Raw genomic sequence first — 14,703 nt, forward strand, 5'->3', positions numbered from 1 at the left:
TGTGGTGCTGTATGCTATAGAAGTATCTACTCACAACCTGCTTGTATCTCAGGGGGAGAATTCAAAAGCATCATGGCACTGGCAGCATCAATGTCAGGATCTGGAAAAATCAACCAATAAATAACATTATTTACAAGGGGGCTGGTGTGTGTGTGTGTGTGTGTGTGTGTGTGTGTGTGTGTTTCCCCTTGCAAGTTACAGCTTATGAAGGCGACAGAGAGAAGAAAAAAAAAAAAAAAAAAAAAAAAAAACCATCCAGGAACTAGATGAGGGATCTCAGAGGTGACTTCTGTACCATTTGGACTTGAGAGAAAGAAAAGTTATTCTGAAATGAGATGCAAGAAGCATGGCTTTTTCTCGCTTTGTTAATGTTGGGATCTGCACTGTGAGTGTCAGATAAGCTGCTGGTCTAGGCACCCTCAGCTTTCACCCTGAGGTGGAGGAGAGGAGAGATGGTAACAATAGGAAGGTCAGCCTGGGATTCTTAAATGCTGGGGGTTGGGGGGTTTGGGGGGACGGGACATCACATCACCACCAGGAAGAGAGGGCACTGAATACATCTGCATCCAGTCAGATACAAACAAGACATTTGGTCATTTCCATTCGTCAGCAGAATGGAAATCATGTTTTAGGAGGCTACGTGTGCACACAGCGGTGTTGGAGGTGATGAGGGCATTTTTTTTTTTTTTAAAGCACATAAAATATAAGGAAAAGAATTAAGAAAGTTCTGGTGTTGAAGGCACAGTGCTTACGTTCTCATTTATTATTGCTTTTAATCGGCTCCCTCCCTCACTTTATTGCTATAATTCTTAATAGGTTTCTGAATCCTTACCAATCCACCGGCTGACAGATGGCAGGTTATATACAGACAGAGAAAAATATTATCCCTTTATAACTAAATTCATTTCCCTCTGAGAAACAGCAGCGCCGCTGCTATGGAAATGAAGGTCACCATGGCAACGGTAAACAACCCCCAAGAATGGTCACTGAATAGGCTGAAAAGAACATCTGCCCCAGCCCAGCGTCCCAGCTGCCCTGGGGCGAAATTCGCTAATAGTGCAGTGAGGCCTTGTGACAGAAGCTGCCGCCTGTCCCCTGTCCAAATAAATGAAGTGTGCAATTGAAGTCGACATCAAAATGCCTGCCCTTGCAGATTACTGCCCCCATGTCCGCTAAGCCCAGTAACTAATGACTGGGGAGAGGGGCCTCGCACTTGTCAGTTTTTGTACAAATTACACACCCAAAAATTCAATTTACTACTAATGGCTCCATGGCACTTTATTTTGGGTATTATGCGAGAAAATTACTTTTTTACTGTTTAAAAAAAGTACATTTTTCATACTTTATATGTGCGGCTTAATTCCAAGGGAGCAATGCAATGCATGATAAAGCCCTACCAGCGATTAATAATATGGATGATGCTGGTTTCGGAAGACAATGCCTCAAGAAAAAATAAGAAATAAAAAGGTAAAGAAACTTCACTCTGCCCTTTTCTATTTGCCTGCAGGAGGCCATAATGGAGTAAAAGTTTATTTTAATAACCACACTGTATGAGAAACAGGTAAATCGGCTTCTTTGGCGACTCCTGGGGTGACACTGCTCAGTCAGTCCCTCCCCACTTATACACGGCTCAGTGATTCACAGAAAAGCTTCAAGCTCCACTCTGCTCATGGGCCTCTACTGCCCAGCAGTGATGTCTCTGGATACCCATGGGTATCGGGGAACAAGCTCTGAGATGGTTCCTCTTTGGAAAGAACTTTTTGCTTTCAGGGAGGCCCTCAAATATGTGCTTGGTCTTTTCATCATACAAACCGTCACTTCCATCGTTGTGAAGATCCAAATGCAACAGGTGACCGGGGTTGCCCTGGCTATGTGGTCCCTACCTCCCCAGGTGAGGGTCCAGAGGTAAGGGGGAAACTCAGACATGAAATCAGGTAATAAAAGAAATCCTTCAGAACCACATTCCATCTCAGGTGGAAGTCTGAGGGCCACAGATAAGCACAGCCTTGGTGAAAGACAAAAAGATGGAAAGAGAGCGAGCTGAAAAGCACAGAGTAGCACCAATACTCACATGAATCACGGAGAACCTAAACTTGGGGGTCTACCCAGTATCTCCTCATGATGCCCCACCCCACCCAAACCAAGACAAATAGATATACCTAAGTCATCAAGTATAGGATGCTGACATCCCTCCCCCACTTTCCACAGAGCAGATGTACCACATCTGATGCCTCCACAGATGGAGTTGCTAATGCTATCATGCTGCCCTGCCCCCAGGAATTCTGGGGGAATGTAACAGGTAGACTTCTCATGATCCAACAGACTACGCATGCCTGTAGCCTCACTCTCCTTTCTGAAGGGACCTGACACTCCTAAGTCCCTAATGGAGGCCAGGGCACCGGATTCTCACCCCCAAACCATCATCCAAACACAAGAACGACACAGTGGTATCACTGTGATCACATACGCTAGAATCTACTGCATCAGCGCTTGCCAAGCGGTTACAATGAGTGCCTCCTCTTAAACAATTAACTGTATGAAGAGATGGTTTGTATGACGAGTTTATACATTTGTATCCAAGTTACAAGGATCTCAATCAAGATGGGCGTGACAGAGAAATCCGTTTCTGCCACCCCAGAGTTCCCTGGTGTTAGAGTGCAGGTATATAGGCACGGACGGGTCCTGAGAAACTGGGGATTGGCTTTCTGCTCTTCATCCAGGACGTGGTATAGGTAGTCCATTCCTTACAGCTACTGTGGAGCAGTATTCCACCAAACGGATTCGCTGTCGCTTGTTTAGCCATTCTCTTGTAGAGTGGCATGTGACTTGCTCCTAGTTTTGTGTGCTATAAAAAAGGCTACTATGAATGTCTGCATCAAACTTCGGGGACTTGTTCTGTTTTTTCCTCGAGTAATTGTTGGTAGGAGTATGTTTAACATAGGGGACTGTTAAGCCATGCTCTAAAGATATTGTACAAGGAATGAGCTCTAGTTGGTCCATATTTTGTTAGCATTTGAAATGGTTGGCCATTTAGTGAGTATGTAATGGTGTTTCAGCGTGGTCTTAAGTTTGTCTTTTGCTAATGACAAATTATGCTGTGTTTTTCCATGCATTGAAAGCTCTTTGTACATGTTCTTTTGGGAACACTCTGTTCAAGTCTTTTACCCATTTTTAAATTGGGTTGTGCAATTTATTCAGATACATGGCACATGTATTCTGAGTCTTTGGTGACGTGTATTCTTTGAAGTCCATGATTTAGTTTTTCAATAGTATATTTCAACCAAGTCTTTACTTTTTCTGGGATCTAGTTCACTAATTTGTTTTTTCACAGCTCAAAATTCAGATATTTTGCTAAATGGCATTCTTTGTTGTCATTCATTAGTTCATCAAGTATACTATCACCTGGGTCCAACACCCACTCTCACAGGTAAATAAAAATGGTAGCAATCAACTGCATCTCCTTCCTCATCTAGTATGCTTTCCATCAGAAACCCCTGACACGGTACAGGGCCTCTGTACCCCTGGTCTGAATACTAGGCAGCCTCAGAGAACCCTTTGCCAGACATGTGTCTATGGCAAAGAATCCTGGGCTCTGCTATAATGCCTGCCATAGAATCCCTGTCCCAGTGTGGCAGCCAGGATCTCTCCAGAAAGCCTGAGCTTTCATTGCTATCTAATAATGAATGGAAGGAGCATTTAGGCAATATAAAAACATACAAAGCAGGTGGTTATAACTGAGAAGTAAATGCCTTCCCCATAGATCCATTCCAAAACTCACATATATGAAAATACCTGGAAACTGTCTATTCAAAAACAAGTATTTATGTACACTCATGGGGATATAAACATGTATTTACACTTAGACACATGAATCTATTTTTTTATTTTTTATCTATCTATCTATCTATCTATCTATCTATCTATCTATCTATCTATCTATCTATCTTTTGGTTTTTCGAGACAGGGTTTCTCTGTGTAGCTTTGCGCCTTTCCTGGAACTCACTGTGTAGCCCAGGCTGGCCTCGAACTCACAGAGATCTGCCTGTCTCTGTCTCCCGAGTGCTGAGATTAAAGGCAGAATCTAATTTTTTAAATGTAGGTTTAGAGCACTGATTCGCAAACTGTGGGTCATGACCCCTTTGGGAGTTGAATGGCCTTTCACAGGAGTTGCACATTAGACATCCTGCATAGCAGATGTTTACATTATGATTCATAACAGCAGCAAAATGAACAGTTATGAAGTAGCAATGACATAATTTTATGGTTGGAGGTCACCACAACATGAAGAACTCTATTAAAGGGTCACAGCATTAGGAAGAGTGAGAACCACTGGTTTTGAGTATTTCCTCCTCAGCTGTGGCTGTGTGTGTGTGTGTGTCTTCAGTCTGAAAATATTAACCTGACCCCAACAGATTATTTTAATATTTGTTATTGTACCCATCTACTGACCTAATTTATAATATAAACTTTATCATAGGCAGGTTCAACTCCAAGTATTAGGTGTGTGCACACATATATGCATGTGTGTATGAGTTGGTAATAGCTGTAGCTTCAGACATTCACTGAGGGTCTTAGAGTGAGTGAGTCTCCTGCTGAAAAGGGGCAGCCACCACATCCACAAAATAGTTGGCTGCAGCTTAATTTCTATCATCTTAATAATATAGCTCAGCAACCTTTTGTCAACATTACTGAACGTTTTTGCAATGACATTTTTGTGTAGAGAAAACCACCTCGCTGTTGTTCGAATCTTAGATGGTCTTTTAATAAAAAATCCAGAGCCAGATATCAGGGTGGAAGGTGAAAGATCAGAGAAGCAGAACAGCCAGCCACTAGTTCTTACCTCTACAAAATCTTCAGCCTAAAGAGAGAGTTCCTGTTTCCTCACGCCTTATATACCTTTCTCTGCCCTGCCATATTACTTCCTGGGGTTAAAGGTGTGTGTGCTACCACTGCCTGGCTGTTTCTCTCCTATATTGGGCCAATCTCATGTAACCCAGTGTGGCCTTAAACTCACAGAGATCCGTCTGGATTTAAAAGGTGTGTGCCACCACTGCCCAACTTCTATGTCTAATCTAGTGGCTGGCTCTGTCCTCTGATCCTCAGGCAAGTTTATTAGGGTACACAGTATATCACTACACCTCACTCTACTGGCATTCTCTTCTCCTTAGATGATGGCTTTCCAAGAAGGGAACTGGAGCATCTGAGAGGATTATGGAATCTGCCTGGAGCTGGAACAGGGCTCCTGAACATGTGGACTCTGTACAGCCTGCTTTCCACTGCCCTCATCCAGCATGTCTCCTTTGTCATTCTTGTGCCTTTCCTGATGCCAGGTCCACCCCGCCCTTCCTTCATCAACCTCTACCTCTCTGGGGATGGGACTCACTGATCCCCTTGGGTGACAGGCTGCCTTAATGAGTGCACTTGGGGCCTTCATGAGTTTCCTCCTCTGGTTTGCATTCAATAAAATCAATCACCTGAGGCCGAGACATTTTTGATGGAAGCATCCAGTTGGGGTGAGCTGGAAACATTTTAGGGGTCAGGGGAGCTGTTTGGGGGACAGGAAGAGAGTTAAGGAAGGGGAGAAGTGGGTGGGCTGGGTAGAGTTTTCCTTGGGTTGCTGAAGGAGAGGTGAGGGGTTTCCCACCACGGTTCAGTGCAGTTCATCGGTCTAAGAAAAGATGATGGTATTTTGTTCAGGACTCATGAGGGCCTCACTGGCAGGAGTGACATTCCTGTTGTATTTGGAAAGCCACAGTGAGGCAGAGGGATTCAGGCGAATAAAACAGCATGACATTTTACTTTGAGATGAGGGATTCTCCCCAGCAGTCCCTAGTTCTGCCCCCTGGTACGGGAAACTCATACACTACAGGGTAATTCAGCATGGCACCCAGCATGCTATCACGGGTGCCTGATAGAGTTCTGACCATCATCCATGCAGAGTAATATCAAATCCTGTACGGAAAGACTCCCTCCTGGATTATGCCTTGGCAACAGCATTACCTCTCTGAACTGGTTCCCAGTGGCCCATTTCAATTTCTATCTTTGATGCGGTTATCTTATCACACTGCCTCTTCTCTGGAGTACAGGGTGGCACAGCTTGTTTGCAAACCCTCTTTTCTTGAATGTACACACAAGCCGAATCATACTGGTGAGAAAAACAGGCTTCCAAGCTGCTGCCATCAATGACTCAGCTGCTTGGATTAGGATAACGCTGGATCTTGCTTTCTCAGCACGTGTAGAAGGTTCCGTCCGGGAGTGGTGGAGGCTTTCCTCTTTGGGCGGGAGAGGGAAAAGCACTGGACAGACGAGGCAGGAGGACTGCCAGGTTCAAGTCCCTGATCTGCTGCTAGTTAAGACAGGACTTTCATGTCGCCAGACCTGAGCTCACTCATTCTGAAATGGTGTGGGTAACTGCAGACACAAGAGGAGCCAGAGTCGGTGCAGGCTTCCACATCTTCCTAGCTTTCTGTAATGTCACTTGACATCTTTTCCCCTCTCTGATTCATGGCTGACAAAACTATGGCCTCCCAGGAACACTTTCCAGATGGGACATCTGCTCCAAATCCTCTGGAGGCTGAGGACAGTCTTACCAGGGCTGGGAGAATGTACCAATCCCTGCAAAGCCGTGGCCTGTTGTTGGGATGGGCGTTTTGTGGGTTCTTGGTGTGGCTTCTGTTGGGTACCAGACAGAAGTGCCTGGGAGGACCACGTGTTTAAGCAGCCTCAGAATATAAAGGTCAATAGGAAGGACTGGCTTCGTCCTCACTTTCAGAAAAGCGCAGCTCAGAGCTGACAGACCTACCCACATGACAACAGCAAAACATTTTTCTTTTTTTTTTTTTTTTTGTTTTTTTTTTTTTTTTTCTGGAATCATTTGAGCTGCTCGAACTCGCAGAATGCTTCTGCTCCGATCTTTACGCAAGCAGCAAAACATTTTTCAGAAGGAAACTGGAGAATTATGATCACGTCTTGAAATCATTTGATCTTCCACACAGCGAGTGTGTTCTCCTTCACTGCTCCTCCTTACACCTCAAGTGTTTTACGTGGTGATATAATACTATGGCATTGATCAAAAGACTTGACACACTTGGGAAAAAATAACACATACTGGATATAAGAGTGCAGGTACGGACAATCAGATGTACACACTGACGCCCTCTGGTATTCCTTCCTACAAAGTGAGAGGGCTGTGGGGGGCTCTTCCCTTCCTGACTCACTCACTGTTGTATCCTCAGCACCTAAAACCACATTTGGAACCTAACAGCGTGGAGATAAGCTGGTTCAGGATAAATGAATGGATGACTTTGTCTATGTGGTGATATTTTATTTGTGCTTTAACAAATAAAGCTTGCCTGGAGATCAGAGGGAAGAGCAAGCCATTTTAAGTAAACAAAGAAGTCAGGCAAGGGTAGCACAAGCCCTTTAATCCTATCACTTAGCAGGCAGGATCTCTGTGTGTTCAAGGCCACCCTAGGGAACAGAGCCCAGCATGGTGACACACACACACACACACACACACACACACACCACACACACACCTTTAATCCCAGTACTAACCATAGAGTCTGGGGTTTTGTACAGACAGAAAGTGACAGAGCTGTGTGGGAAGAGGAAGTGATGTAGCTGGGTTAGAGCCAATGAGAGAACAGAAAAGAAAAGGGATATAAATATGAGTAGACAGGAAGTCTCTCTCTTTGGAAGCTGAGGAGTTGGTGAGGTGAGGTTAGCTCGTGGTTTGTCCTATTCCTCTGATCTTTCTCTCGGGCTTTAAGCCAAATTTCTGGCTCCGTGTTTTGTTTTTTGTTTGTTTGTTTGTTTTTGTTTTTTTGGTTTTTCGAGACAGGGTTTCTCTGTGTAGCTTTGCACCTTTCCTGGAACTCACTTGGTAGTCCAGGCTGGCCTCGAACTCACAGAGATCTGCCTGGCTCTGCCTCCCAAGTGCTGGGATTAAAGGCGTGCGCCACCACCGCCCGGCCCGTGTTTTTTATTTATTAAGACCACTTAGCAATTCGTCTACAGTCTTACCCTCAGCTCAAGTGAATAGCGCTATCTGGAACTCAGCCCTCAGCTGGGAATGGTACCCGGGTGCAAGGCTCTGGATGGACAGTGGAATCACAGTTCCTAATGATAGGAACTCCAGTTTGTACAAACCAGATGTCACTGAATTACATATGCACAGGAAAGATAAGACCCCTTATAGCGGGGATGCAAGGCAAGAGGCTGGGAATGTGACCCCAGAAAACCCAGAGGGAGGGGGGAGGAGGGAGGGAGGAAGGAAGGAAGGGAGAGAGGGAGGGAGGGAGAGAGAGAGAAAGAAGGAGGACATGAGCCTTCCAGGTATGGATGGAGGAGAAGGTTTATTGTAGATAGAAGGGAGAAAACAGGCCAAGGCATCTGGGAGAGTCCAGAGTGGACATGACTGACAGGCTGCGCCAGGCCATGAGAGGAGAGGGAGAAGGGGAGAGGAGGAGAGAGGAACTGGAGTGACTGCCAAGAGGCCAAAAAGGTAAAAGGTCAAAATGGGCCAGGCGGTGGTGGTGGTGGTGATGGTGGTGGTGGTGGTGGTGGTGGTGGTGGTGGTGGTGGTGGTGGTGGTGGTGGTGCAGCACGCCTTTAATCCCAGCACTCGGGGCAGAGTCAGGCAGATCTCTCTGAGTTTGAGGCCAGCCTGGTCTACAGAGTGAGTTCCAGGACAGGCAGGACTGTTAAATAGAGAAACCTTGTCTTGGAGAACAAAAACAAAATAGTCAAAATGGCTGGGTTATATAGGGAAGAGCAGCTGGGGGAAGTCCAGCCCAGGTCCTGGGCTGGAGAGTTCAGGGTTGGGGACAGGGGATGACAGCCAAGAGGACCCTTTAACAGGTAGGGACTAAGGGATGCTGGGAGACCATGAAGGTCAGTGTCAGCTTTGATAAGTTAATATGAAGAAAAGGGGACTTGATCAACTCTTAGGATCAAGAAACACCAGAACATCAAGAAACAAGCAATACAATGCTCACGGATGCAGAATATTTCCTGGCGACTGAAGAGCTCAGCAAAGCCCTTCTAACTGAGCCAGTGTTTCTCGGCTGGGGACGACATCCCACCCCACCCCCACCACACACAACCCCTCCGCCCTTGCCCAGAAACATATGGCCATGTCTGGAAACATTTTTGAATGGCATGATTGTGTGGGATGGTGCTTAACATTCCATGGTGTGCAGGATAAAGCGGTATCCAGTCCATAACATGATGGGGTGGGGGAGCAGGGCTGAGTTAACACGGACACGCGCTACAGCTGAGAAAAGGAACTTCTGAACCCTCGTCTTCAATAGAACACACCAAACACATGGAAATGCACCTCCTTGCTGATGCCTGCCTTCCGTTTGCCTTAGCAAAGTCTCGGAGAGAGACGCAGGATACACTTGTGGCTTTGAAATCACCGAAGGTCTGGCTTCTGTTGCAGTCCATCACGCTATCTCAAACAGCTGCAAGGGAGCCGGCCAGGCCAGCAGCGGAAGGGGGCTGCTAGTGTGGTAGGCTCTGGTGATGTCAACTGCCACCATTCCTTCTACTGATGAAGACGGAAGCCTGGGGGGTGGGGGGTGGGGTGGGGTGCTGGGTGCTGGGGAAGATGTGGAACTGAGGGATTTTCATCAGAGGTCCAGGGTAGGGAACGCAGGGCTGCCTGCCCTGGGAGAATACAAAGCCTCCCACACAAGGCTGATGCCAGGGTGGAACTCTGAGCATTGTCTTCATGACAGGAGAGGGACACAGAGCGCAGCAGGAACGCATCAAGAGAAAGGACTCGAGGTCAGCTGGGTTGGTGGCACGGGCCTCTCGCCCCAGTGCTAGGCACTTTAGACTTCTTGGGCATCCTGGCACACTATTATCCTGCCATTTGGGAACAAAAGCAGGGGGCTGTCCATGAGTCTGAGGCCAGCATGATCTACATAGAAAGCTCCAGGCCAGCCATGGCTTCATACCTATACCTTGACTTAAAAAAAAAAAAAAAAAGATTCTGAAGGCAAGGGAAGTGTGTGTGTGTGTGTGTGTGTGTGTGTGTGTGTGTGTGTGTGTTGGGAGGGTGTTGCTTAGAGGACAAAACTGCTAACTGAGCAAGTCCCATTAATCGAGTTCGAATCTTCTAACCCCTAAAAATCTGACTGTGGTGGGGTTATCCAGCATTCGTATGGTGAGATGGGAGGCAGAGACAGAAGAATGATCTGGAAGCTCAAAGTAGCCTGTCGTAAACAGAAGCAGAGACAAGACAGACCCTACCTCAACAAGCTGGAGGGAGAGACCACTTCCTCAAATTTGTCCTCTGACCTCATTACATGTGCTGTGTGATATGAGCACACCCACACAAACATAAAAATACATGTACACGTACACAAAATTATATACGTTTAAGAAAACTAAAAGGCCCCTGAGAGGTTGTCTTTGGGGTTCAGAGGGCCTCAGAGGCACTGAGGACACCTCCATCCTTGCCACACTAGTGCCATCCCAGAGGCGGCTCATCCGAGACCCAGAGAGACAGCAGCCCCCTGAATCTGATTCTCCACACAGGATGTAGCCAAGAAGCATCTCAAGCTCTTGTTGCTCTGAAGACAAGTTCAAAACCAACAACAAACCATCGAAACTAACAGCCGGCTGCTAGAGCTGGGAGAATCTGTAGCAGGGAGGGCCAGGGAGGATGTGTGATCCACCCCTGCAGCTGAGCTGTTAGGTTCTCATTTCCACATCTAAGACTTCTTCAGATTAAAACCTGGCCAGGGAACTCTAAAGAAGTGGTAGCATCGCCATTAACTCTGAAAACTAGAAACATTTATCCAAGAGACTCCCCAGCCCAAAGCAGCTTTCTGACTTGTACCAACCAAAGGCACTTATTACCCCTAACTATTTCCCCGTGGAAAAGGGTGCTGAGAAAAGGCCACAGGAGGTCAGAGCTGAGCTCAGAGTGCATCCTGGTCCTGGCAGTCAGGCACCAGGGCTGTGGTCTTTCCAGGTCACCAGCGCTGTCTGGGTCAGCCACTGTCACTGCTGAGGTATCTCTACTAGAAAACCAGAGCAGCGCGGCAATGCTCTCCAGGCAGAGGCTTCCACGCTTCCGTTTTCTCCTGGCGGCATGAAGGGCCTTACCATTGACGTCTCCTGAGCTCCATGTCTAATGTCACATTACTCTGCTAGGGGCTCCGAGCCATGCTGTCTATTTTGTCGAATCTGCTTCCAAGGCAAGCGAACACAGTGCCTACAGTTTTTTTGTCCAGATAATCACTCAACAACACCTTTCACGTGGTGTTCTAATTTCACGAACGTGTGCCTCCGAAACGTCTTGGACTAATTGACAGATGTCTTTCTACCAGCCGCCTGGGAGTCAAACCAGCTCACACTGATTGGACAACACAGTCTCAACTTCTAGACTTGAAGACGAGGGCAAGGTGGTAAGAGGCTCGGCAGAGGCTAGGATTTTGTCCTGTGGGGTCATGGGAAGAGGAGTTGAGTCTATAAGCTGCCCTCTCGGCTTGGAGTCTCTGCTTTGAAAGCCTCTTGGTTTTTTGTTTGTTTATACCTAGGGATACAGCTAGAGCCTTTGGTGCATGCTAGCTTCCCGTGGGGCTAGGGATAGAAATGGGGACTCCTACAAGAGTTCTGAAGCCCTCACAGCCTGCCCACCTTAGTGCTGGGAGGAAAGACATGCCAAGTCCATAAGCCGGAGGCAACCAGAAGGGCACTTGGGATGAGCACAGAGACCTGGTGGGATAACTAGAGTGCTAGGCAGCTGGGCATCTCACTGGCAGGTAAGGCACCTGTCCTCAGCTTGCTTGCCCCGCTCCATGCTGCCAGCTTGCCGGCCCCGTTCCTGGTTCCCCCAACCAACTACCCCCCACTTACTGGAAGACCAGCTACCCTGCCCCCACCCCAGAAACCACTTCCTCCTTTTGTAAAACCCTGAGTTCCTGGCCTCTACTGGGAGAAGCGGGGCTCCTGGCTGCTGGAACGGTAATTCCACAAGCAGGGCATCTTCATTAGCTCTGGCTTCAACCGGGCATATGTGCAAAGCTACTTTTCCAGGAGGAATGCATCCATCTTAGCTTGACCCTGGCTAGTGCAGGAGGCAGAGGGACTACGGCTCAAAACCTGAAGTCAGTGTTCCGAGGCACACATGCTCCTCGAGGTAAGTCAGGATCCCAGAACTATGAAAACTCAGCTGTTCAAATCCTCTTTGGGGAACCTTATTAAAAAGATCAGAAAAAATATAAATATAGGCAGATGGGTAGGCAAGCGAGTGTTTTCTCTCTGTCTCCGTCTCTTTCTCTCATACACACACACTAAAGACAACCAACATGGTATCAACCCTCTCAAACCAAAATAAAACACTCGACTACCTGTCCACAGGTAAGCAATGCTCTTTCCCAACAAAAACGAGGCCATGACATCGAAGTCCAGGTGCTTCTGCATGGTGAGGAGGCGACCAGGCAAGGCAGGCCGGGTCACGACTCACTCCGATTTTATTTTTCCCTGGAACAGGAGTTTAATGTGACCCTCTCCTGTAGTGAGTGCTAACCAACGGTCAAAGATGATAACCCAACAGCAGGATGAACCCAGCAGGCCCAAGGTCATGGCTGTCTGGTTAGGGTTGGGAGGGAGGCTAAAGGGGGAGGGGACAGATGTCAGCACCCTTCTGACCCCTGGAGGCAATTAACTTATATTTCCAAGCAGGAGGTGCCCTTATGTTTAGTTAATTCTGTAGGCACAACTGTACATAATTAGAAGTCATAATTATGGCTCTCTTTCTAAAATGTGACCATAGTATCCACATTGACCTCTGATGGCAGCCTGGCACCCATGCTGGGGAGTACAAACATTGAGGACCCAGCCTCTACCCAAGGGCCTTACCACCTTGGACAGCCAAGGCCCTCCGGAAACGTCTAAGGTCAGGCATCTACACTTGCTCCCTCAGGAGCAAACGTAGGCTCTGTTTGAGGTTTCCTAATTATCCCTTTTCACTGAGAAATATTTTACTTTAAATAGACACCGACTAAGTCAGAGTCTTGCAGGCCACGTGGGAAAGGCCAAAACAGCCATTCAAATTAATATGCCAGTAATTACTGTGCATCTACCATCTAATTACCCATGAAATGACCAAGTTGAAAAGATCAATTTCTGATCAGCTTTTTGCTTGGGCATTTTGCAGAAGTTTCCATGGAGGCTCTAGGTCACTTAAAAATGTCAACTTATCATTAGTGTATTATACCCTATCAGCCCCCAACCAGCCATAGATCGGAGCTCAGCCCAAATCATGCTACTAAAACAAACCATTCCACAGGAAACCAACTGTCTATCCAGGTTTTCAGATAGACAGCTCTCAGCTCTGCATAGAGAAACACAGAATTTTTGAGGTGAAGAGATACCCTGAAACCATGTTACTGGTGAACAGGAAGAGACAGGTCCAGGTAAAGTGAAAGAGCCCTGGGTGAGTCAGTTGGCAGTCTCCAACAGTACACAGACAGGACCCACCCTGAACCTGGAAGACTCTCCAGCCCAGCCATGCCTGGGGGAAGAAGATTTGAAGGCTCTCTCTTTAACATAACAAAGCCTCCCAACAGTAGGATTCTTCCCAGAGATATCTGGAAGATGCTTTGGTAGGAAAGAGAGGTACAAAAGAGAGAGCAAGAAATCCAAAAGACCATTCCAGAGTGTCTCTTTTAGCTCAAAAATCCAACACATTTTACAATAAAAAAAAAAAATGTGATTATCACCTTACTTAGTAGTGAATGTTAGTTAATGTCTCTCCTGTTTTCAGGTGCCTACCTGGGCCCCCGACCCCTTTCCTTTTTAGGGGTATCTGCACCTTCACCTTTTACTAGTAGCCCCTTACACAATCCAAATAGAGCCAACTTCTTTCCAGCAGTACTTTAAATCTTCAGCTAAGTGCTTGGAAAGTTGAAAAAACAAACAAACAAAAAAAAAAAAAAAAAAAAAAAAAAAAAAAAAACAAGCGAGATATTGCAGAACCCACTAGCCTCTGCCCGGCTGAAAAGAGAGATGGGAAATTCCCAAGTTCGGTAACAACAGTTGCAGAGCGAGGGCTTTACAGACAAGTCCTGTCAATATCCAAACCCAGTCCAGAGGCGAGTCCCACTTGGAGGCATGAACTTCGAACAAATGGTCCCAAGAAATACAGTTTTTGCCCATACACTCCTCTCTGAATAGAACTGCCTGGAGGTAAATGATGGTTTTTCTGTATTTGTAAAAGCTTTATTCAGTGAAGAGAAATAGAACCACTACTCAGAGGTGTCCCCAACTAGAGTTTAAATAGAGGAATAATTGCCTCGCTGCTTTTCTAGGCAATGTCACTCGTGAGATCTACTACCCTAGTGCTGTTTTCTTTTGCTTCAGGAAGAGAAAGCAAGGGACTGGGTGTCAATGCACCACAACAAAGGCATTTAATTGAGACCAGGACATTTGCATCTCAAAGCCTACGCCCCACATGGCCGCCAATGCAAACGGCATAGGCCAAGTGCCAGGGGTACAACCACTGAGATGGGGAAGGTGGAACTTTTAGAAGGGCAAATTCTCAAATTTACATTAATTATTGAAAGATTTTCACGTTCTTCACTGGCCAACAAGTCTAACGCCACACATGGCAAGGATTCTTCGAGCACGCGCTAGCTTGCTATGGTACTATGGGCTCCACACATCACCCAGCAGGCTGCCACT

At 46.7% G+C, this 14,703-nt stretch overlaps 1 protein-coding gene across 9 annotated transcripts in view; it reads right to left on the reverse strand.

Moving 5' to 3' along the window:
• Positions 1-14,703, reverse strand: part of Foxn3 (forkhead box N3) — a 396,979-nt gene that overhangs the window by 32,643 nt on the left and 349,633 nt on the right. For 6 of the 9 annotated variants that reach the window (XM_028886613.2, XM_028886618.2, XM_028886609.2 and 3 more), the window contains one exon: positions 35-100. The exons of 2 other annotated variants lie outside the window; for them this stretch is intronic. In XM_028886613.2, coding sequence (XP_028742446.1) covers positions 35-100 — 66 coding nt within the window. The remainder of the gene's footprint in view (positions 1-34; positions 101-14,703) is intronic. One more of the 9 variants, XM_028886617.2, reaches the window with a different exon arrangement.

The sequence above is a fragment of the Peromyscus leucopus genome, chromosome 14 (genome assembly GCF_004664715.2).
Source record: "Peromyscus leucopus breed LL Stock chromosome 14, UCI_PerLeu_2.1, whole genome shotgun sequence".
In the NCBI taxonomy this organism is placed as follows: domain Eukaryota; kingdom Metazoa; phylum Chordata; class Mammalia; order Rodentia; family Cricetidae; genus Peromyscus; species Peromyscus leucopus.